We start from the raw sequence: 24899 nt of genomic DNA on the forward strand, positions 1-24899 counted from the left end.
AAGTAATGAAAGAAAGCTTGCCAAACGATCATACATAGAGTCTAGAAATACGTGTTTCATATAATTCATAAACCTAAAGTACTTTGAAACACAGATGCCACGCACAAACACTTGAAAACTAAGCCAGATCTCGCGCAATGACGTTCCCGTGATTGACAGGTGAAAGTTCCAACCAGCGAGAGTTCCAGGAGAGGGCGGGGCTGTGAAGCGCTGACTGGCCACACTTCAAAGAAAACTGCGATTTGACTTACGGAGTTGCAACACAGTGAAGTGGCGGAGTGCGCGGCCCAGTTTTCACTTCACGAATACACTTTTCTGGTTTGCCTTCAACGTCAAGTTTACCCGGACTGCTGGTGTTGAGTAGGCTGCCTCTAAGTCTTAAACTTTCAAAATGTCCAGCGACCTCAGGCCAAAGCTGTGCGTCTTAGAAAAAGGGGACACCGGATACGGGTTTCATCTCCACGGCGAGAAGAACAAGCCCGGTCAGTTCATCCGTCATGTGGAGCCCGACTCTCCGGCCGCCGCCGCCGGTCTGCTGGCCGGGGACAAACTAGCTCTGGTCAACGGGGAAAATGTTGAGGACGAGAAGCATCAACAGGTGGTGTCCCGCATACGAGACACCGTGGGCAAACTGGAGCTCGTGGTGTTGAACGCAGAGACCGCAGAACTGCTGCTGAAGCACAATTTGAAGTGCCAGAAAGAGTATGTGACTGATGGGATACCAATTCCTGCTGGATCCGAGCCTGAAGATGAAGTGAAGAACGGGACATCATCCAGAGAATCCACCCCAGTACAGGAGACAAATGGGGACATGCGCATAGATAGACTCAGTGTGAGCTCCAAGGTGAGTTCAGATATATATATTTAGTCATTTCCAGTACTTTAAAAGTGACTTATCATCAGCTGCAGCAGGTGAGTCCTTGTTTGACAGGTTTTCCAGAGTGCCTGAGGGGATATATTTCACTACTCCAAAAGACTGATTGAAAGATGATTCGTTTGGATAATCATGTTCTAATTAAGGATTTATTAAGAAATTATTTCGGATAAGGCAATTAGACAATGTGTTTAAAAAGAATATAGTTGGAAATATATTTGTAGCTTTTAGAAACGTTTATATCTATACATTCATGTTGCTTTCATACATTTTCCAAAATAGTAACAGGCTTAAGGATACCACCCCCCCCCCCCCCCTCCACACAAACACACAATCAAAAAAATAATAATAATAATTGTGTTGCTTGTTCACACTACCCAATTAAAGTGAGTTGAAACAACATCATTCGGTAACACTTTATTTTTTATGGTCTATTTGAGTATTAGTAGACTGTCTGCTTAATGTCTGTTGATACAAGTCTAAAGACGTGGTATAGTTGAATTGGGTAAGCTAAAATTGACCATAGTGTAAGTGTGTGTGAATGAGCGTGTATGGATATTTCCCACGGTGGATAAGTTGGCGGTTCATTCCGCTATTGCAACCCCAGATTAATAAAGGGACTAAGCCGAAAAGAAAATGAATGAGAATTAGTTGACCTGTAGATGCAATGTAACAAACGGACCATCAAAATATAGTATGTTCTAATTCTTAAGTTTCTTTGGGTGCCAACTTAATTGTTTTACGTTCAGTCTACTTAAATTGGTGAAAATTATTACATTAACTTAATTGATTTGTGTTGGGATAACATGAAGGATTTGTGTAGAACCCAGCTTTTTATGGTGCATATTCTCACTTGCTAACGTTAATAAATGTCAAGTGGTACAACCATGATTTTTGCTGGTTGTTCGAACTACTTTTATTAAAATAAGCTGAAGCAACACAGTTCTTGTTTTTTTTAATTTATTTTTTGCCACAACTTATTTATGTTCAATCCACTTAAATGCAAAAACAATTTAGTTAACTTTGTGTTTTGTGATTTGTGTTTCTTTGCACCCAGCATTTTTTCTGTGATATTCTGATTTAGCAACACTCACAAACAATGTCAAGTGGTACAACAATTATTAAAATGGACTACTGTGTTTACACATTTAAATACAGTTTAGTGGACAGAAATGAATAGTTTCATCCTTTGTATTAAATACTTTCATAATCTTTGAAAAATGTAGTATCTGACTTTCAGCCCCACAGAGAAAATCAATATTAGCTTTTAATTCAGATATTAAAAGCATCCATCATAGCAAAGTTTTAAGTCATTTTGTTGTATAAATAGATTTTTCAGCCTAAGAAATATTGCCATAGGCTATTAAATTAAATTAATAGTAGCCTTAGTAGCTGACATGGCAATAAATAAATAAATAAATGATAAATGAATGAATTAAATTAATAGTATTATATTCCCAGTATAGAATAAGAGGAATTGCTGTCCTGAGAAAAGCTCATTTTCCTTCAAATGCATTTACATGGCCTACTAAAGTTTCAGTGTGCAGTATTTGCTGACTTAGCACATTGTTGTGAATGTGCCCATAACAATACACTGTTGTGTATTGTGTGGCCCTTCTGAACATTTACCTTAAATCAGATCTACAGATTGTTACATCAGAAGGTGCACAGCTTTTCACATCTTTTCCAGTCAGACATGTTTTCCGGCTTTTAGTGTCTGTCATGAGCTTCAGCTTTAAAATGCAGTTACGTCATAGCATGAAAGACTTGTCATTGACATTGACAGGCATTGTACATGTGGAATACTATTAGTTACTTTTGTTTTTAAGCAGTATTGTTAATTTAGCAGTAAATTATAACTGATGGATTTCTAACAAAGTAAATTATAACTGATGGATTTCTAACAAAGCTATTTGATTTCTCTATAGTATAAGAAATGAAAGGACAAAATCCATTTCCATTTTACATCTCATAATAACTCTGATTATTTACTGCAGTGTATAGGTCATGTGCATGGCTCTAATGTGATACAACATTTTTATGTAATGCAGTACAAGGTCTGCAAGTGATTTGCACCATTGGTGCAATAAGAATATAAAAAGCTTTATCTTCATTCCTGTGATGTTAATCTGAAGGCATTTCTGTGGCCAATATTCATTAGATCCATTAGACGAATATGTGATCTTGCATTTAAAGGGACGCCACCCAAAATAGAAAAATGCTGTCAGTTTTTCTCCAGTGTTGTTGCAAACAAGTATTCACACCAAAAATGACGTCCAGTTTTGTTTTCTGGGTCACATTAAATGTACAAAAGTGAATTAATACACATTAAATCAGGGGTGCTCAAACTAGATAGGTAAGATAAATATACCAAACTTTTTTATGTCAAAGTTGCCATGAGGGATTTTTCTAATTTATTTCCTAATATTTAAAAAATAATTAAAAAACATTAATTTGAATTGTATTACCTAATGCAGTGTAACATATTTAACTTTGACTATTGCAATAAAAACATTAACAATCACATTTATAACAGTGTTAACACAGAGTTTCTCAACGCTGAACACTAGTCAAGCAGAATCTGCCTTTGCCTTGATTTGCTCACCAAAGTCCTCTATACGTTGGGTCACAGGATGTACATTTTAAACTAAATTTGATTAATTGACATCATTTAAATTAAAGCGTTTAATTTCAGTTAGTTTTTTTTTGTAGTGTAACAATAAACAAATAAAAGGTTAAGTTAAATTTGATCTCTAAGCCATCGCCATCATTCTCCCTTTCTTCTCTAATAGGATGGCGGGCCAAACTAAAGGTTACCATCGGCCAGCTTTGGCCCACGGGCCCTAATTTAAGCATTTCTGTATTAAATGTAAAAATGGTTATTTTTAATGTTTACAATAACACTCATGAAAATAAAGTCCAAATATGGATAAATCAATGTTTGATCATTATTCTGCATATGTTTGGAATAGGTGTAAAAAAGGAAAAATAAATAAATAATTCTGACCTGTGCTTAAAAAAAATAAATAAAATGATGCGTGATCGCTCAAAAGTTTTGCTGAATTTTAAGTTTCTTGCTGAAAAGTGGGTAAAACCTATAGTGGTATGGATGATAGTGATAATAAATTATTTTGAGCTGGCGCTGTGAACAAGGCTTTTAATATGTCATAAAGTGATTTGTCTTCCAAATATGCCTAACATCAGGATTTTTGGCATATAACCCCCCACCTCCCCAGTCCCCACCCCCGTCTCTGACCCATGTCTGTCTTTATTCTGAGAAACACAACAAAAAAAAAAACTTGAGAAACCAAACTTTGGGCCTTATTGCATGAATGCTAAAAAACAACAACTCTGAGACGTTTCTTAAAATATCTTAAATTATAAATCAAGACGGTCAACAAATGGTGACAGAAGTTTTGGGTAGTGTGTATTCCTTTAAGAGGATGCCAAATCATCCTGATTCATTTAGCTTTCATTGAGTGAACACTGCAATGTAAATAACAACAAATCAATCTGAGTTTTTTTTTTCAGCTCTCTCAGTTAGAAAATAATAGAGTCAGCGTGGCAGATATATTTCCTGCTTTTAATGTTTAATTGTTCCAGTTGAGGACAAAAGCCAGCAGGGTAAGCTTGACCCTAATAAAGTTTCAATCCCTTGCCTTGGAGATCCTTGAGCAGTGAAGGGGGTTATTGTGGAACACTAGTCTTTGTTTGGGTGCAGACTTAAGATTAGAGAGAAAGGAGCTCACGGAGTAGGATTGAGATCTTTTTATCTTATGTTAGAGATTCTGATGTATTATCATGCTCTGAGATGTTACTGAAGATCAAACCCACTTATTATTGCTGATACTGCTGGTTTCAGTTAAAGCGACAGTTCACTAAAAATGCTAAGTTTACTTGTACTGTTCAAAACCTTGATGATTTTCTTTTTAAGATATCCTGCTTCTGAATGCAGTTTCATAAAATACAAAAGCTCTTGATGGTGAAATAGTCTGGAATTAGACAGTGTTTGCTATTTCAGCACGAATTTAATAATTGTCATCCTGGATCACAAAACCAGTCATAAGTGTCCATTGTCTTTGGAGAATTATGCCTGAATAATTAAGCTGTTAATTGGTTTGTTAGGATCTTACAATAACTGGCTGATAGACAACTACCTGAAAATGCGGAATCTGAGGGTTCAAAATCATCAGAATATTGGGAAAGTCATTGTCTATTAAAGTAAAGTGTTTAGCAGTGCACATCACTAATTAAAATGTAGCCTTTGGTATATTTATGGGAGGTAATTAACAAAATGATTATATGTACTTAATATCCTAATAATTTTTGGTCATAAAATAAAAAGACATGGGTGACATAGTGGCTCAGTGATTAGCTCTGTTGCCTTACAGCAAGAAGGTCACTGGTTCAAGCCCCTGCTGGGTCAGTTGGCATTTCTGTGTGGAGTTGGCATGTTCTCCCTGTGTTCCCATGGGTTTCCTCTAGGTGCTCCTGTTTTCCCCCACAGTCCAAAGACACACTTTGTGAATTGAATAAACTAAATTGGCCGTGTGTGTGTGTGTGTCTGTGTGTGTGAGTGAGTGTGTATGGGTGTTTCCCAATACTGGGTTGCGGCCAGAAGCACAAATGCTCTGTAAAACATATGTTTGAATAGTTGGTGGTTTATTCCCTGTGGTGACCTCTAAAATAAAGACCAAGCTAAAGGAAAATTAATGAATAGATGAATTTTAACCCATACAATATCCCCAAAATATACTGACTAAAAAATAATGGTCCAGGGTTATAATAGTCGTTGGTTTTCTTTATCTTTAAAGGAGAGTTTGCTATAAATGAGATATTTAGAAAATGCTGGAAACCGGTAGACATTGGCTTTTGCTGAAAGCATCTATACTACTAGAGTAGTAAGTAATACATTTGAGTTTACTTCATGAACGTTAGAAAAGTATGTTCTATAAGTTATAAAGTATGAATTTGAATAGTATGAATGGAACTAAGATGTACTTCATCTGCCATTTCACTCAAAAAATGAATCACGATGAAGTTTATCACAACTGTTTTAAACATTTTGACTTATTTAATTTGTAAGTTTTTTTAAATGTATGTTGTCAGATTCCTTCGAATCAGTCTAAATTTGTTAAAATCAAACACAATTGGGTTAATCGGTTAAAAAAATATGAATATGGTGATATAGCATTATGTGGCTGTAGAAAAAGCAGGATCCAATTGGTTAAATTCTGTGAGATTGGTTTACTTAATATTCGTCGGCAGAAATGATGCAGCTCCATGCTCCACACAATAGATTAAACCCAGTGTGTTTTAAATGAATAAGAAGAATTTAAAATGTATTTATTTATTGATATAATTACATAAATCTTGTTCTTATTTGTTTCATTTATGTTTAACAAATTTCAAAAGTTTATTAGTACGTAAGTTTATAAGTATGTAATCCAAATGGATGGCAATTTTATATGCAGTAACAATATTAAAAAAAAATATTTAGGCCTAACAAATAAGATTTGGGTGTTTTCATTGTCACGTGACCCACCTGCATCAGTTGCATCGCTTCACTCCCATTTTCAGTGGAGCTCTATTATGGAATAGCATAGCGTCCAATAATTGCGCACTTCAAAATTTGGCCTTACTTCTCGTCTACTGTTTTTTGAATACTATGAATTTAGACATTCTATTCCGCTCGTACAGTACAGTTTTTAACGTACCATGTACTATTTAGAAGTATGTGATTTTGGACGCCATGATTGACTTCCATAGTAGGCCAAACAAATACAATGAAAGTTAAAGCTACTGGTTTTAAGCATTTTACAATACAATCTTTTGTGTTTAACAGAAAAAAGGAGCTCAAATAGTTTTATAATAAGTGAAGGATGAGTAAATGAAGAGAGAATTTTATCAGGAGTTTAAATGAAATTATCTGGAAATTCTGAATTTTTATGTTGTTTGCCCTGCATCATTTGGGCTAAAGAATGTGAAATGATTGGTCAAATACAGTGGATTTTATTTATTTTATTTTTTTGGAGGATTTCCACTCGGTTATTAGTTTCTTCTAAAAGTTACTGTACAAGTAGGAATGTCAGTAAAGTTTACCCAAAGTGCATACGCAGCAATATCAAATGTCAAGTGTGCAGTTTTGATGCTAGTTACTCTTTTACATAATAGCACACGTCAGTGTTTATCAGCCTTTTTTTTGTCTGATTATGTGTTATGAGCCAGAAATAACTTTATTCATCATAACCCTCAGAGCACAGTGAGGTCCTCCTCTTCCTAATAACAGTTATTTAGAGTCTCCGAGAACAATATGGATTGTAATCACATTTCTTTCCAGCAATTATCAAAGTGTTTCCCTCGCTCCAGCATGAATGGCTCTTCTGTTGTGTCGCTTTCCCCTCGCTCTCCTGCATCCCATCCTCCTGTCTGTGATCATTCAGAAGTAAAATGCCGCTGAAGGGAACATCTTTGGATCTGCTGTCAGTTTAACCCAGACTGGGCTTTGTTCTTGATGGCAGTGCCTTGCGGGACGCCGTTTACTTACTGAGATGAGTTTTCAGAGCAGATTACCCACAGGCAGCTTGTTCACTGTGACGGAAAAGAGGCAGCACAGATGATTTACGAAACTTAGATCAGTGTGCGAATCTGAATTTTTTTGACATCTTAATCATTTTCTGGCAGTGATTCCTTCGCATAATTCTTTAGAAATTCAGGTGTGTTTCTGAGAAAAGAGAGGGTGTGTCTCTACCAAAACAATCTTGAATATATATCTTTATTTCTGCTCATATTAAGTCAAATCATGTGATGTTGATATAATAACTAGTACATTGTGTGCGTATCATTGACCTCTTAATTCTATGTGGTTGCAGAGAAGAAACTAAGTGCTGTTCATTCAGTGTTTTGTTGTTTAGGGTATTCGCTCAACTGTTTGGGGAATTGCAGGATCCAGTCATAAATTTGAAATGAATCAATCAAATGTTGCACTGTAGATCAAATCAAACTGGAGATGGATTCATGTCTGGGAATATTAAATGGCCCAATAAATTAACTATTTAAATGTAAAAATGAAATGCAGTAAGAGAAATAATTGTGATGTGATATGAACTGTAAAAATGTTATTGCAAATAAAAAAAAGAAGTAAATCATCATCATTATTACTACTTGTAGTAGTATTAGTAGAAGTAGAAGTAGTAGTGGTAGTATTATTAGTAGCAATGTGGGCGATCGTACAGGGCGGCATCTTGCTAGGGTGTAGTAGTAGTAGTAATAATAATAATAATAATAATAATAATAATATTACTACTTACATTGAGACATTATTATTATTATTATTAATATTATTATTATTATTATTAGTAGTAGTAGTAGTAGTAGTAGTAGTAGCAGCAGCAGCACTAGTAATATTAGTAGAAGTATTAGTACTGGTAATATGGATAAAACTATTAGCAGTGGTAATATTAGTAGAAGTAGTAGTAGTAGTATTAGTAGTATTAGAAGGGGTGTTATATGTAGTATTTATAGTGATATTAGTAGAAGTATTAGTAGTATTAATGGAAGTATCATTAGTCATATTAGCAGCAGTAGTAGTAATAGTATTAGTAGAAGTATTATTAGTAGTAGTAGAAGAATTATTAGTAGTATTAGTAGTAGCAGTAGTAGAAGTATTATTATTAGTAGAATTATTATTATTATTAGTAGTAGTAGTAGAAGTATTAGTAGTAGAATTATTATTATTATTATTATAATTATTATAATATTATTATTATTATTATTATTAGTAGTAGTAGTAGTAGCAGCAGCAGCACTAGTAATATTAGTAGAAGTATTAGTACTGGTAATATGGATAAAACTATTAGCAGTGGTAATATTAGTAGAAGTAGTAGTAGTAGTATTAGTAGTATTAGAAGGGGTGTTATATGTAGTATTTATAGTGATATTAGTAGAAGTATTAGTAGTATTAATGGAAGTATCATTAGTCATATTAGCAGCAGTAGTAGTAATAGTATTAGTAGAAGTATTATTAGTAGTAGTAGAAGAATTATTAGTAGTATTAGTAGTAGCAGTAGTAGAAGTATTATTATTAGTAGAATTATTATTATTATTAGTAGTAGTAGTAGAAGTATTAGTAGTAGAATTATTATTATTATAATTATTATATTATTATTATTATTAGTAGTAGTAGTAGTAGTAGTAGTAGTAGTAGTAGTAGTAGTAGTAGTAGTATTAGTAGTAGTATAAGTATAAGCATTTGTAGGACTATTAGTAGTAGTAGCAGTAGTGCAGTAGTAAGGACGCTCGTGCCGCCCTCACGGTTTTCATGTCGCCCTTTCACGGACAAAAGTGGAGAATTGGGGAGTGTACTTGTATAAAGGTTCTCACAGACGATAGTGAGGAGTGGGGGCGGGGGGAGTTCTTGGGGGTATGGGTGGGGGGGGTATCATGGACAAAAGTAAGTAGTAATATTATTATTATTATTATTATTACTACTACTACTACTACACCAACTTTATTTCAATAAATAGTTACAAATTCAACCTTTAATTTATAAATTAAAATGGAATTTGAGAACAATGTATTTTTATTCTTGAAAGTTACAATTTTTTGTAACTTTAATTATATTTAAAGTATGAAATATTCTAGGATTTTCTTTCTACTGGCCTACTAAGCAACCACATCATGAATTAACCCTAGTAACTACATATCATCATGCTAGGCCTGCACAATATTGGAAAAAATCTGACATTGCGGTATATTGTATCACTGTGATGTATATTACAATATGAATATAATTTCAGCAGATGCTTTGAATATCTCCAATTGGAATTGGATTTCATTCAGTTAGATTGACTGGGATGATTTGTTTCTGTGCAGTGCATCTGCTTAAATGATTGTGAATTACAAGCATAAATACAACAGAGTAAAAATAAACAGTGCTTTATGGTTTCCTGGGGCATCTAACAGTATTTAAGTACAGAAGTTGAAAAATCAAAAGTCCAAAACCATGGTCATTATTGTATAAAAGTAATTAAAAAAATATTAATAATTAGTATTTTTAATCTTTACTTAATAATCTATTCCTGCGGTGTGAATACTGCAGATGCACACATTGCGATATTGATGCTCAAATGATATATTGTGCAGCCCTACATCATGCCAAAAATCCTTCTGAATGCCATAACAACCACATTACATTGAAAAGCAGCCACACCCTCGTATCATTAAAGGAGGGCCAAGCACAATTCACAATTTATCAAATAAAATATAGGAATAAAATTATTCTAAAATAAAGACAAACCATGCAAACAATACATTTCAGCAGACACAATAGACCTTCTAAGGTGTGTTTAGCAGCCACACAGTATCGAGATAAAACGTTCACAAACTCTCGAGCTAAATGTGTAACTCGGAGTGAAAGGGAGGGATGCTCACACATTTGAATAAACCACTTCCTTGGTTACAAGGTTGACATTTTCCTGCTGTGGTCTGCTGCATTTTAAGATGACACGAGCAGTTACACCAATCGTATCAGTCCACATCTCGCTGCTCTTCATGCCGGTGTATACGTTTTGCTGTCAGCTGGCAGTTTTCAAATCCCTGTTGGTTAATTATTAGCTTTTGAGTTTTGCAAGTGCACATCTTTGATCCAAAGCCGAAGGCCTGTAAATATATTTATGATATTTTTGCTCATCTTTACATTCATACAACAAGTATTCCATCATAGTTTCTTTTTTATTTTATTTTCTTTACAAATTACCTAACCAGTAAGCCAGTATACCACATAATAATTGAGCTTGTTTACTTGGAAAACTCAGGTTGTGGTTGGGGATAATTATTGTTTTTAGTCATCAGTTCATGTTTCACCAACCCTTCCCCAGTCCTTCACGAGTTGAGCAAACCACGGACAAGATTATGAGTTACTAAAGTGAGCTATAAAGTCATTAACCTTTGTATTATTGAACTGCAGTATCTTCACAGGGCTGCTGGAGGGTTTACTGATGATGATGATGAGGTTAGGGCATTTCCACATTCAGCTCATGACAAACAGGTTTCCTTACTTACCGATATGCAACAGTTCCCTTCAAAAAAGCCCTTCGTCGTCATTTACTCACCCGCATGCCATTGCAAACCTGTATGGCTTTTTCACTGTGGAACACAAAAGAAAATTTGTCTGGGCTTTTTTTGAAGTCACATAAAGTCTAGGGCTATTTTGAGCAACACTGGCTTTGAATTGTCCATTGTTTGGGCAAATACTGTTAAAAAGTTTCTCCCTGTGTTCTGCAAAAATGTTGGAATAACACTGGTGAGTACATTTAGATTGTGAGCATAACTAGTCTAAAAGTGTATTTCCAAACACACATGCTTTTCTACATCCTGTTGTGCATCAGTGACCATGTTATGGTGCTGTAATAATGGAGAGAGATTTTGTTAAAGGGCACCTATGAGGAAAAGCAACTTGTGTAAGCTGTTTGGACAGAACTGTGTGTAGGTATGGTGTGTCCACTGTCATATTGGAGTGATATAAACCCAAAAAGACTGTCTTTTAAACTTTCCTGATATTAAAATAGGATCTAAATCCCAGTGATTTTGTGACCCCCCACAACGTGATTTCCCCGCTAAATAAAATTGATTGACAGGTGCCATGTTTCCATAATCCACAGAACATTTTTTTTGCAAATAAACTGGGATTAAAATATTTGTTACAACTAGGCATGGGACGATAACTGTTTTGAAGGTTTGGAAAAGTCAAGGTTTTAAAACTAAGATTTTCTGTAATACCGTTGCTAAGGTATGCGTAAGATTTTTTTTATTTACATTTTATTTTATTTATTTATTTTTGGACAGTATCTTTAGCAAAAAAAAAAATCTAAATATGCCCTTTTAAATTGTAAAGAAATCTGTGTTTTTGAAACTAAGGAAGACAGCTGAAGTCAATGGTTCATTTGAGTTATTCAGCCTGACATGTTTACTGTTCCAAAATAGTATAAATCTTTCAAAAATAAAATAAAAAATATTGTGTTCAAAGGGGGAAAAATAGTTTTTACCCAAACATTTGAAAAGAATATGTTTCATAATATCATAATATTGTGAAAGCTTGACATTTTTTTATTCAAGGTTATGATACACTAAGATTCTTATACCAGCTCACGCCTAGTTACAACTCTCTGTGATTTTTATAAGTTTAAAACGGAGCATGTTTGTGATAAACACTGTAAAATTGTGAATTCTTAACTGCTATAATCACCAATGCCGCAAAACCCTACTATGTTTGTGTGTATACTGCAAACGGCATTTGTGTGACACTCATCATTTCAGAAAGGCTTGAATAAACTCCACCACAAATACATGAAATAAACTTACTTGTTATTTTTGACTAATGAGCTGTATTTCAGCTTCATCCGAGTCTGTCTCTGTCACTGTGCTATTTATTTGACGTAACGCATAAGAAGCAGACACTCACATGGGAATGGTAGGCAGGGTGAAGCAGCTCATTTGCATTTAAAGCCACAGGCTACAAAAGCAACTACAATGTACTCTGACACCCAAATGGGCAGATTCTGGAGGCGATAATAAATAATCTGATGAGTATTTTGAGCTGAAACTTCACAGACACATTCTGGAGACACCAAAAGCGTATCTCACATCTTGTAAAAGGGGTAAAACAGGTGCCCTTTAAATACTTAATTATGTGTGCTGCTTGCTTGTGAGTTTGTCCACCTTGTGCTAACCAACAGTTGAAGCAATGTCACGATGAGTTTGTGTTCTGTCATTTATGCTGTAATGACTGAAAATTTCAGTTTGTTCCTTCAGGCCGCTTTCGAGATGATTTTGGTATCTTTAGTTCCCACTTGTTATAGAAGACTGAAAAAGATACAGGGCTGTATAGATTTCAGTAGCAGTCCCATAATACTAATCTATTTAAAATTTTCCCTGCAATAAGTGATTTTTTTTTCAATAGTCATAATTGACAAGATGCACATTGCAGAGATGTTTTACTACAGTGTTTCTCAACCATGTTCCCAAAGCACCACCAGCACTGCACATATTCCATGTCTCCTTCACCAAACACACCTGATTCAGATCATCAGCTCATTAGCAGAGACTGAAGACCTGTAATAGATATGACAGACAAAGGAGATGTCCAAAACCTGCAGATTTGGTAGTCCTCAAGCAACGTGGTTGAGAAACACTGCTCTACTATTTTCACCTATTATGAACATGCGATCAAATACATCTTTTGTGGTCATGTGTGTTCAGATTTTGTTGAGACAATAGCTCTCTACATCACTTTTTACAGGAGTGCTTAGTGCAAGACTATTGAGACCAGTCTGAGGGGTGTCCCCCTAAAAATGAACAAAGTGTTAAAAATGACATTGTTTTATACTGTTAAATAATTGTGTAATTAAAAAAAAAACAACTCAAATGTGTCAAAAGCATTTTAAATTTACGAACTCGCCACAAAGCCATTGACTACTTACATGTAACATGCATCTAAAAGTTGACATTGTGGCTAACAAAAGGCTAAGCTTGAGCTGTATTTGAATTGAAAATCTAATAAACGTCTAACAAAAGTCCCAAAATGGAATAATCATGAAACAGAGTGATAAGACAGACCTCATGTGTAATCATTCATTCCTGTCTATTTTTGGACTGTTGTTAAACGTTTATTAGAGTTTTACTGACAAACCCAATTTAGTCTTTTTTTTCGCTAGTATGTCTGTTTTAATGACTATTAGATGTTTATTAGACATAAATGGTTGCACAAAATCAATCATTGTGGAACTCTGTTTTATTCACTTATTCACTTGGGATGAAGTGATTCTTTTCTCTTTAATACAGATGAAGCTATATGCTAAATGTTGGCAATAAAATTATTATGATGACGGATAGTAAGATATAAAACAAAATCTTTGTCAGACAGTCCCACTTAACAAAATTTATTCTATTGCACACAAGTGCTATTGAATGAATAAATCTATGTTAGCAACTGAAAAGGCATCTGCTGCATAAAAACATGTCCCATAGTAATTGTCAGTTCATTCTGCTGTGGCGAGTCTGGCGACCCCTGATAAAATAGGCACTAAGCTGAAGGAAAGTGAGCAGACTCGTGCTTCACCAGTAAGAAAATTAGAGGATGTGCATGACAAGTACAATTCTAATTGCAATCCATATGCACAGAAACAAGTCCCATTTGCATTGACACTACATCAGGCAGGGGTTGGAAGCGGTAAAGCTGACTTTATTTTATATATTTACATTTACATGTGCATTCATTGTTGTCCACTTGTGATTGTATTGACAAAAATGCATAGCAGGTGGAAACAGAGCCATCGGTTCATGTTTTGACACAAAGAGAGTCTCTGTCAATGAATGAAGGTCTTTGTCGGTCACTGTAGTTTTAAAAGGACTACCTCCCCCCTCCTCCCAACTCCTGTGGAAATGATTTCCTCTTTTGAATTTAGCTTCCTACGTTGAATAAACCAAAGGCAAATGGAGGCACAGAGGGAGATCATCTAGTAATCGTATTTTTTTGTTCAAGCCTGATAGCTCTTAAAGAAACTCTAAACTTCCATAAAGAAATTGTTTGGCCCAACAGAAAGAACTGGTTTTACAAGACTGTATTAAAACAAATGTTTTATTGCAGGTGTATTGTTGTTTCATTATGTGTTCTAATGCTTCATGAAATATAAAGAAAAGGCCTCCTCTCATGTCATTTCAGCTTTGGTTAAGGATTAAGTTCAGGTCCTTTTAAATGAAACTCCTGCTTTTCTGAATGGTTATACACAGGTCTCTATTAAGGCCAAATCTAATGTGTATGTATCTCCAGCCGAGTCCTAAAATTATTATTTTCTTTTATCTAAATCTGGTTAGATAAACCATAATTTGTACATTTGTGGAATGAATTATTCATCAAATGTCAATAACATGCTCGGTTACACCATATTTTTATTTTCTTTTTTTAGATGTTCTGCAAGTAATCCTCAAAGTATTTATACAGTATTATTAAAAAAAGTAAAGAAATTAAATGCTTTCAATATTGGGTAATAATGTGTTAGCAGTGGTGGAAAGAGTATTGAAAAATTACCAAGTAATTTTAGTAAAATTACTATTTCTTAAGTACAATTACTTGCCTAAAAATGTAGTGCAAGTAGAGTAAAAGAATCAGTTGTAAATATTACTCAAAGTATGAGTAAAAAGTCCTTTCAAAGAGTAGTGAGTAGTATCACGCTGTAAAAAGCTGATGCTTTTACATGCAGTTTGTGGATGTGTGTAAAAATAACATTCTGTAGTGCATTTAGTGATTGCCTAGCAGGCACATATTGTCATAAGACGTTAGACTTAGGTTGTGATGTCAGGTGACCAAATTTCAGTGTCTAGCCTGCGTCTAAAGACAACGTTATTTTTATGTCCAATAATGATGTGAAATGACATTGATATTTGGTTGATTTTAGGTTGTGTTAGAAAGTGACCAAAATCCAACGTCGAGCCAACACCTTAAACCAACGTCATATTAATGTCAAATACTGACATTTATTCATCAGGTATGGCAACTAAAATCCAACATCTGATAGACATCATAGTCCACACAACATCAAGCTGTAACATCATTAGACGTTGATATTTGGTTGATTTTAGGTTGGTTGTTGGACATTGAAGTCTGATGTTGAGTTTTGACATCAACCTTGTTTTCATTTCCAAACAAAATGCAATGTCCCCATGAAGTTGGGGTACAACGTCAAGTTGTTGACTTGTGCCTGCTGGGTGTTTAAAACCATGTCGGTCATCATACAGTAAACATCCATCATCTTCTTATCAGTGACATGAATTTAAACTCTCTGGGTCTCTGGGTATTTATGTAAAAATTTTGGACATCTTCTTAGACACTTAATGCTTCCAAACAGTTTGCTGCTATTATAAATCGCCCGTGTCTTGAGGTAGTTCAGTATGATGCGATTTACCTCTTTACTTCTATGTGTGATTTGATTGGACAGGAATTACAGGATTGAGTTTTCTAATCCCAATACAAAAAAAAAGTAGTGACTGCAGGTTGAAATAAAGTAGTGGAGTAAAAGTACTGATACTGCACTAAATATGTACTAAAGGGAAAGTAAAAGTACACATTTAAAAAACTACTTAGTAAAGTCCAATTCCTGAGACTCAATTACAGTAATTTGAGTATTTGTAATTTGTTACTTTACACCACTGGGTGTTAGCAGATGTTCTCTTAATACTATAATTTCAGCTAGTTACATATACTTGCAAATATATTTGTCTAAAGTAAACCATCAAATAAATTGTTCCAGTGAATTTCACAAAAACTTAACCATATCACATATTTACCACATATTCACACACACAAATAGAGAACATGTTTTGCATATAAAAGCAGTGACCCAATTAAAAAAAAGTTTTACATTGCATCTTTTTCATCAGCAATCTTACAAAAATAAAAATAGAAATATTCATATTTTAAATATTACATGATGTATATATATATATGTGTAATAAGTATAGAGAATTTGTATTTATATTATAAATAAATGTATCTTGAGTTTATTTGACCTTACTATAATGAGAATCTAGAATGTTTTGGGTAGAATATGACCTCTACTTGTTCTCTTCACGTTTTGTGACATTCTCCTCATTGAGCACATCTATAATATTCCTCATGTACTGTATGTCTCACACTTTTGATAAGATTCTTTTCATAAAATTGTGCTGCAGTTTGTCCAGTTATCTTATCATAAAGGGTGAGGTCAGTGCAAATGTGTGGTACTCTTCTCAAGGATAGCAGTCCACACCCGAGTGCTTTCCCACAATCCCTCCTTACTCACACCCAAACACTCAGTACTCTACATGGGTACCCTTGCTTTTCAGTGACAAAGAAAGCAAGATTTCCTTATCACACTATAAGATCTTGTATTCTCCATTCATAATATCCACTCCATATTGATAGTAATAACAGCCTATGACTTTGTATATCTTATCTCAGGGTGGTGGTGTGTGTTTTAGTACACACTGCGTATCTACTTGTGTCCATGTAAAATGATTGTGACTGCCAGTATTGTACAAAAGACCCACCTAAAGAGGTTGTATAATTTTCCTGACTGTATAATATCCATGTTTAGTCCTCTCAGGACACTGTGAACCTTCTGTTAGACTCGATCAACCATGGCTGGATTGTGTTGGCAGGAAAGCTACAGTTTTGCAGGATGAAATAAGAACTAAACTTAGTCTCTTGCCAGCTTTGTCAGTGCTTATAGTTAAGAAAATCGTTGACCTCTCCTTCAACTTTGCACTACAAAAGTGAATCATTTTGTACAGAAGAATATAATTTCACCTTCACTCTCATACTTGTATGTTTTTGCTAAACTTTCAAAAGCTTGCCTTTGTCAATCAACTAAGACTTGTTGCTCAGTTGTTTATTTCCCCAACTTGTACCTCCATAACAGTGTGTCCTAACCAGCATGATGGCAGTTCAAGTGAAGAAATTTCTCTGTTCACACTAGATATGCTGAGACCTGACTAAGTGAAGTTTATTCATAAACTAATTTCGAGAGGAGCACGTGATTATGATTGAACACGGCTGGTTCTGCATTAGCATGCATGATCCACCAATCAGGCCATTCCTGACCCACTATAAAGAGCCAGGGTTTTTTCACTACAGTCATCTTCGATTTGAAGAATCCCCCCTTCCACCCCTACCTTTTCACCTTTCCCTCCATAGGGCAGCACGGTGGCCCAGTGACTAGCACTGTCGCCTCACAGCAAGTACGTTACCGGTTCTAGTCCTTCAACAGGCCGGTGGTCGTTTTTGTGTGTCGTTTGCATGTTCTTCCCGTGCTTGCGTGGTTTTTCCCCGGGTCCTCCGGTTTCCTCCCACATTCCAAAAACATGCACAACAAGTAAATTGATAAATCTAAATTTGCAATTCAGGTAATCTTATAATGCAGCATATCTTTTAATAGCATTCAATTTTTAGTCATCAGCTCTTATCAAGGGGGAGTTGTCGAGATCTACCTGAGCTCAAGGCTCCCCTCTCTTCCTCAAAACGGGAGGGAGCCCAGGGCTCAAGAACCTTCAAGCTCAGGGCTCTCTCCCGGGACAGCATGCCAAACTTGCTTATAATCAATCATCAGCTAAGTGTGAACTCTTGAAATCCGTCAAAACAATTAGTGAAGTTTCACAAACTAATTTCCAGAGGAGCATGTGATATGACTGACCACAGCTTGTCCCTATCACTAATCATTAGCTAGCCAATCTGATTATTCCAAATTTAACATAAATATCCAGCTTAACTTCATCTCCTATCTTCATTTTGGAAAAACCCCTTCATCCATTCCTTCTCCCTCCTCCTCAAATTTAAGATTGGGTGACACGGCGGCTCAATGGCTAGCACTGCTGAGCCAGTCTGCACTTTCTGTGCAAAGTTTACATGTTCTCCCCATGTTTGCATTGGTTTTTCCCGGGTCCTCTGGTTTCCCCTCACAGTCTAAAGACATGTGACACAAGTAAATTAAATAATTGTAACAGTCACAACCATTAATGCGTAAACACTGGTGCGGTTGGTGGTCTATTTCCATAGAGCCGTCTTATTAATAATGGTATAGGTTAAACAAATCAGGGGAGCTCTCGAGAACTACCTGATCTGGTATCCCTTCTAACGCTCATTGCCCAGGCAGGAGCCTTAGTTGAGCTCATCTATTTCCAAGCTCAGGGTTCTCTTTCAGGACAGTATGCCAAACCTGCTAACATAGCCAAGCATTATCTAAGTGTAAACTCTTGTAATAAATATTTCACACTTAATCAAAGGAGATTAGAAAGCATATTGTACTCATAGTGAAACAAAAGGTTTATAATCTGCTTTATAAATATTAAGTGATTTTGCCATCATTCAAAATACATACTGATTGAATATTTTTATTCTTTGTTTATTACCATAAAAACAAAGCAAAAACAAGGTGAACAAACACACAAAAACAAGGAGACCGATAAATACAAGTAAAAAGTCAAATAATAAAAAGCAGAGAATACATAAAGCAGAGTAAACAGTAACAATAAAGTGCTACTGTGATTGAGTAGTTACACTTTTTATGGAAATAAATCTGAGGTGGTCAGAGCGTCAATTCAATTCAAGTTTATTTGTATAAAGCCTTTTACAATAATTATTGTTTCAAAGCAGCTTTACAAAAGGAGCGCATTATTGCATTACAATCAAATATAAGTCCTTATATACATGTTTAATGAAGTGTATATGTGTATAAAGTGTATGTGTTGTCCTCGAAATCCTTGATGGTTGGCACCATCTCTTCAAATGTGTTGTCCTAGAAGTCCTCATAGGTTGGCATCATTTCTTCACGCGTCTTGGATCCCATCGATGGCACTGAACAATCTCTAGAGGCCTCTGGATGGGCATCCCCAGGTGCAAATAGAGAACAAAAGAGTTATATAATAGGAGTTATATAAACTAACTCAGAAACAAATATATAAAGCACAGATGTATTTCTAGCAAAATGCCTGTTGCATTAAGACAGGAGGATTGTGTCCTACAGGTGGTTTAGCAAGCCCACTCATGCATCATACCGTTATGTGGTGCATTGTGTATGCTTTACTAAATAAATAGGTCTTTAGTTTTGAACTAGGAGAGTGTGTCTGAGCCTTGGACATTATCAGAAAAGAGTTTAGGAGCCATAAATGAGAAGGTTCAACCTCCTTTAGTTGAATTTGCTATTCTGGGTACTACCAGAAGCCCTGAGTTTTAAGGTTGCAAACAGCGGGTTGGATTGTAGCGAGACAAAGGGTTGATTAGATAAACAGGAGCTTGACTATTTAAAGCTTTATAGGTAAGAAGCAATATTTTATAATCAACACGGAACTTAACAGGCGAAAGTGTGATGCTGTGTTCACACCAGATGCAGAACGTGCGGATAAATCATGCTGTTTGGTGTAAAAAGACGTGTGAACATTTGAATTTACTCACGTCAAATGCACAAAACGCTTAAGTCGCGTGTTACGCGTCATTCGCACAGTGCCATTCCTGCATATCGCGCCACAGAATTTCTATTTGTAGGATGTTGTAACAAAAAAACAGCCATTGACATCTAGTAGGCATAAAAAAAAAACCTGGAAGCTTTTTTTCAGTATATCTTATAGAATAAAAAAGTGAAGAATGAGAAAATTGAAAGTTTTTGTGTGAACTACTGGCAACACGGTGGCTTAGTGGTTAAAACTGTTGCCTCATAGTAAGAAGTTCGCTGGTTCGAGCTTCGGCTGGGTCAGTTGGCATTCCTCTGTGGAGTTTGCATGTTCGCGCGGGTTTCCTCCGGGTGCTCCGGTTTCCCCCAGAGTCCAAAGAAATGCATTATAGGTGTATTGAATTAACTAAATTGGCTGTGTGTGAGTGTGAATGAGTGTTCATGGATTTTTTACAGTACTAGGTTGCAGCTGGAAGGGTATCCATTGTGTAAAATATATGCTGGATTAGTTGGCAGTTCTTTCCGCTGTAGCGACCCCTGAAGAATAAAGGCACCAAGCCGAAGGAAAATGAATGAATGAATGAATAGGTGAACTATCCCTTTATTTGTTGTTGCTCTTTGTAGATAAAGATAACACTTGATGATCTTCAAAGCCTTTAAACCAGGGGTCTCAAACTCAATTTACCTGGGGGCCGCAGGAGGCAAAGTCTGGGTGAGGCTTGGCCGCATAAGGGATTTCACAAAAAAAAAAGTCCTCAAATGTCATTATTAACAGTTTTAATTATTTCTTCTGAACATGAAGTTTCCTGAACATTAATAGAACATTGAGTGAAGATTATGAACAGTTCTTCTGAACATGGCATCTTTTGCTTACTTCTTGCTGCCAGAGACTTGACAGCGCTTCTTCTCACAAATCTGAACCACATTTGGCTTTAGAGCGGAAGCAGTTGAGACCCTCAGTATGGCTTGAAGATGATCATCATTAAGTCTAGACCTGTCTAGACTCACTCAAAACTTCCATTCCCTCACCTAAAAAAAAGGCGTATATATGTATAAATAAAACACCCCCACCCCACTCCAGTCACATCAGTCTGTACCAGTCTGTATCTACCTATAAATATATAAGATGCAGGCTGTAGCTAGGTAGGTTGCAGGCTGCAGATAGGTAGCTAAGTGGCAGGCAGGGGCAGGAACAGCTTACCTTGGTTCTGGCTTTGTTTACACGGCGGGCGGGGAATGCCAGTGACCGCTGTGTATGGATAGAATCAGCGGAGCGGGGAGCGCTCTCTCTCCCCGCTCCGCTGATTCTGTCAGTGTACAGTGGTCGGTGCGGGCCGCAAAATATTGCACTGAGGGCCGCAAATGGCCCGCGGGCCGCGAGTTTGAGACCCCTGCTTTAAACGGTATATAAAGCACATATTCAGATTCCCAATATCATAGTTTCTGTGTTCTCTGTTCAAACCTTGAATATAAAATAGGAACCGTTTCTAAACTAGTATCCTTCGTCACTGTATGTATGTCTCGTCATTGTGGTTGGTTAGCACAAAAACTCTGATTAACATGGAAAACATAACATGCTACTTTGACTGACCACTAATGACAAAAATATCACAGAGGGCTGTAAACAACCAGCAAAGCATCAGAAACCACATAGTAACAACTCATAGCATTTACACTTACGCTTACAACAACCTCGAAAAAGACAGTTTACTCATCCTTTCAACATAAAAGAAGATATTTTGAAGAATGCTGGAAACCTGCAGCCGTTGACAAGCGTAGTAAGCAAAACTATCACTATGGAAGTCAGTCAATTTCCAGCATTATGTAAAATATCTGTTTTTGTGTTCAATATAAGAAAGAAACTCCTGTATAAAAAGTAAATGTTGAGCAAGTTTTCATTTTTGGGTGAACTAGCCCTTTAAATGCGTTGATCGAGGGCACAGATAGCTCATTGCTCTGATCACCAAGCCCGTATGCCAGAAACCCATCCATAAACAGCTCTGCAATCGAGGCCTTGTGTTCGGCAGGAAGGATTAAACTCTTAGCGTAACATATGGCCTCTGCTAGCTAAGCCTATGCTAATCAGAGCTCAGATAGGTCTTGAATTTGCATAGTCACCTGTCAGAGTTTGTTCTTTCATTATTGGCTGTAGTCTTTGAGGGACAGTAATGATGATATCTATGTTGTTGTGACCTGTAGTTAGCCTGAAGCCAGTTTTTTTTTGGAAGAGCAGCTATTGTCAATTGTGAAGCCCACATTCAGTGACCCTAGTGCTATCCCTTCAGTCCACACCTCTCTCCGGTTTCCTGGAAGAGCAGCTCTCCTGTGCATTGCAGCTTTGTATTTGGCATTATCAGTGTTGGCGTATAATGAGCACATTGGACACAGTTTCTCTGTGCGGTGGTGAATTGGTTTGCGTTTGATCTGTTTTAGAAAAAAAAACAACAACATTGGATATAATTGTCTGCTATATCACTCTATAAATATAATTCTCAAGCTGAAAAGTGTGTGTGTGTGTGTGTGTGTGTGTATTTACAGTTAAATTTAGAATTATTAGCCCCCCTTTGATTTTTATTTTGTTTTTTGAATATTTCCCAAATGATGTTTAACAGAGCAAATACATTTTCACATGTGCCTAATAAATTTGTCTTCTGGTAAAATCTTATTTGTTTTATTTTAGCTAGAATAAAAGCAGTTTTTAATTTTTAAAAGCCGTTTTAAGGACACAATTATTAGCCCCTTTAAGCTGCATTTTTTTCTTGATAGTCTACAGAACAAACCATCATTATACAATAACTTGCCTAATTACCCTAACCTGCCTAGTTACCCTAATTAACCTAGTTAAGCCTTTAAATGTCACTTTAAGCTGTATAGAAGTGTCTTGTCTTCTAACATCTAGTCAAATATTATTTACTGTCATCATGGCAAATATAAAATAAATCAGGTATTAGAGATAAGTTAATGAAACTATTATGTTTAGAAATGTGTTAAAAGATCTTCTCTCCTCTAAACAGAAATTTTGGGAAAAAATCAGGGATGCTAATAATAATTAGAATAATTCATGCTAATAATTCAGGGGGACTAATAATTCTGACTTCATACATATATATATATATATATATATATATATATATATATATATATATATATATATATATATATATATATATATATATATATATATATATATATATATATATATATATATATATATATATATATATATATATATATATATATATGGTATATTATATATATGTATTAAGTAAACAAGCCCAACATCATTATCCCAGTAACACATATATTAAACACTGTGGGGTACTGGGATAATGATGTTGGGCTTGTTTAATTAATTAATTAATTAATATATGTATATATATATATATATATATATATATATATATATATATATATATATATATATATATATATATATATATATATATATATATATATATATATAAATTAATGTAAAACTTGTTGTTTAAAAAATCCTGTGTAATCTTTTTGCTTTATTTATTGTTTTTATTTAAAATTACATATATTATTATTACTATTATTATTATTGTTATTTCCATAATTATTTATTATTATCATAATTATTTGTTATTATTATTATTATTATTATTATTATTATTATTATTATTATTATTATTATTATTGATGAGAGTGGTATGTACAAGATAAGTATGTATATTGTGCGAGTGTATACATATGTATATACATAGATTATACATATACTTACACATAATAATAATAATAATAATAATAATAATAATAATAATTATTATTATTATTATTATTATTTAAAAAATGGTATAATGTTTGTTTTAGTTTTTTTAATTTATGGATTCACTGTAAATCAGTGGCCAGATATCAGCTGATAAATAATATTTTTAATGATATCTGTTCGATAAGAAAATTCGGCTGATATCTTTGAGCCAATGAATGATGTATTATTTCCGCTGGTGAAACCCCTTCATGCGCTAGCTGACTGACAATGTTTATCTGCTAATATATCGGCCTGCAAATCAAATAAATGTTATTTTTTCAGTGACACACTGGGATACAGAACGCATAACATTATCAGCAACACCAAAAATATATACATAATGATTTCTTTGACTCATTGATGGATCAATATGTGCTTGTGTACAGAAGGTAGATGTTTGATTGTCTTATCTGTTTGTGTTATTTCAGCCATATATCATAGACAAATTTGCTAAAGAGGGAAGTACATATATGAGCGGTCACTTTCATTACTTCTACTTTTGAGTGCTTCTTCTGTTGGATGTTGACGTGCTGAATCGTCTTTGTAATGGTACATGGAGTTATTTCTCACTTTTTATAGTTCTCTTTGTATAATATTTACATTCCTGTGGTTGCGTTTGGAAAATGTTGCTCGGTATATTGTGGAAGCTTGAATGTTTTAGGAAGCAGACGACTTTTGTTTGATCAGTTGTTTGTGTATCAACATCGGCTTAGTGAATTTGCGTCGAAAATTCTTCATGTGTATTAGTATTTTCTCTTGCACAAGTCAAATCTTTTATGGTGTGTGCTGAAGGTGAAAATGATGTTAAAAAAAGCGTCTTTGCATTAATGAGAGTATATATTCCCTATATTTGTGATATAGGGAATAATAATAGTCGCTAACATTCAGATCTGTTGGTCACATTTGAATATTTCTTTTCAGATATCATTCTGATTACAACTTGTAAGAAATGGATGACTATATAATAGCATATTAAATATTTTCCTAATTGTTTTGCTTTTGAGATGTCTGCATATCTGAATTTAGTTTTAATGGTGTCCTGTATTCATTGTCCCTTTGTAGGACTCGAAGAACGAGCTGCGTCCACGTCTCTGTCACATAAAGAAAGGTGCCACCGGATATGGCTTTAATCTTCACACAGAGAAAACAAAACCCGGCCAGTACATCAGGGCGGTGGATGAGGACTCACCGGCAGAGAAATCTGGACTTCGGCCTCAAGATAAAATAGTGCAGGTATAATACACCATATTTAATCAGTCATTTAACAACTGTGTGT

At 35.1% G+C, this 24899-nt stretch overlaps 1 protein-coding gene across 4 annotated transcripts in view; it reads left to right on the forward strand.

Annotated features, from left to right (window-relative positions):
* Positions 1-239: 239 nt before the first annotated feature.
* nherf1a (NHERF family PDZ scaffold protein 1a) overlaps positions 240-24899 on the forward strand; it is a 61276-nt gene continuing 36616 nt past the window's right edge. For all 4 annotated transcript variants that reach the window (XR_015503288.1, XR_015503286.1, XR_015503287.1 and 1 more), the window contains 2 exon segments: positions 240-844; positions 24686-24856. Coding sequence is in view for 1 of the 4 variants with exons in the window: in NM_212707.2 (NP_997872.2) it covers positions 392-844; positions 24686-24856 (624 nt within the window). In the remaining 3 variants the exon portion in view is untranslated.

Source organism: Danio rerio, chromosome 12, assembly GCF_052040795.2.
Source record: "Danio rerio strain M-AB ecotype USA chromosome 12, GRCz13ab, whole genome shotgun sequence".
Lineage (NCBI taxonomy): Eukaryota > Metazoa > Chordata > Actinopteri > Cypriniformes > Danionidae > Danio > Danio rerio.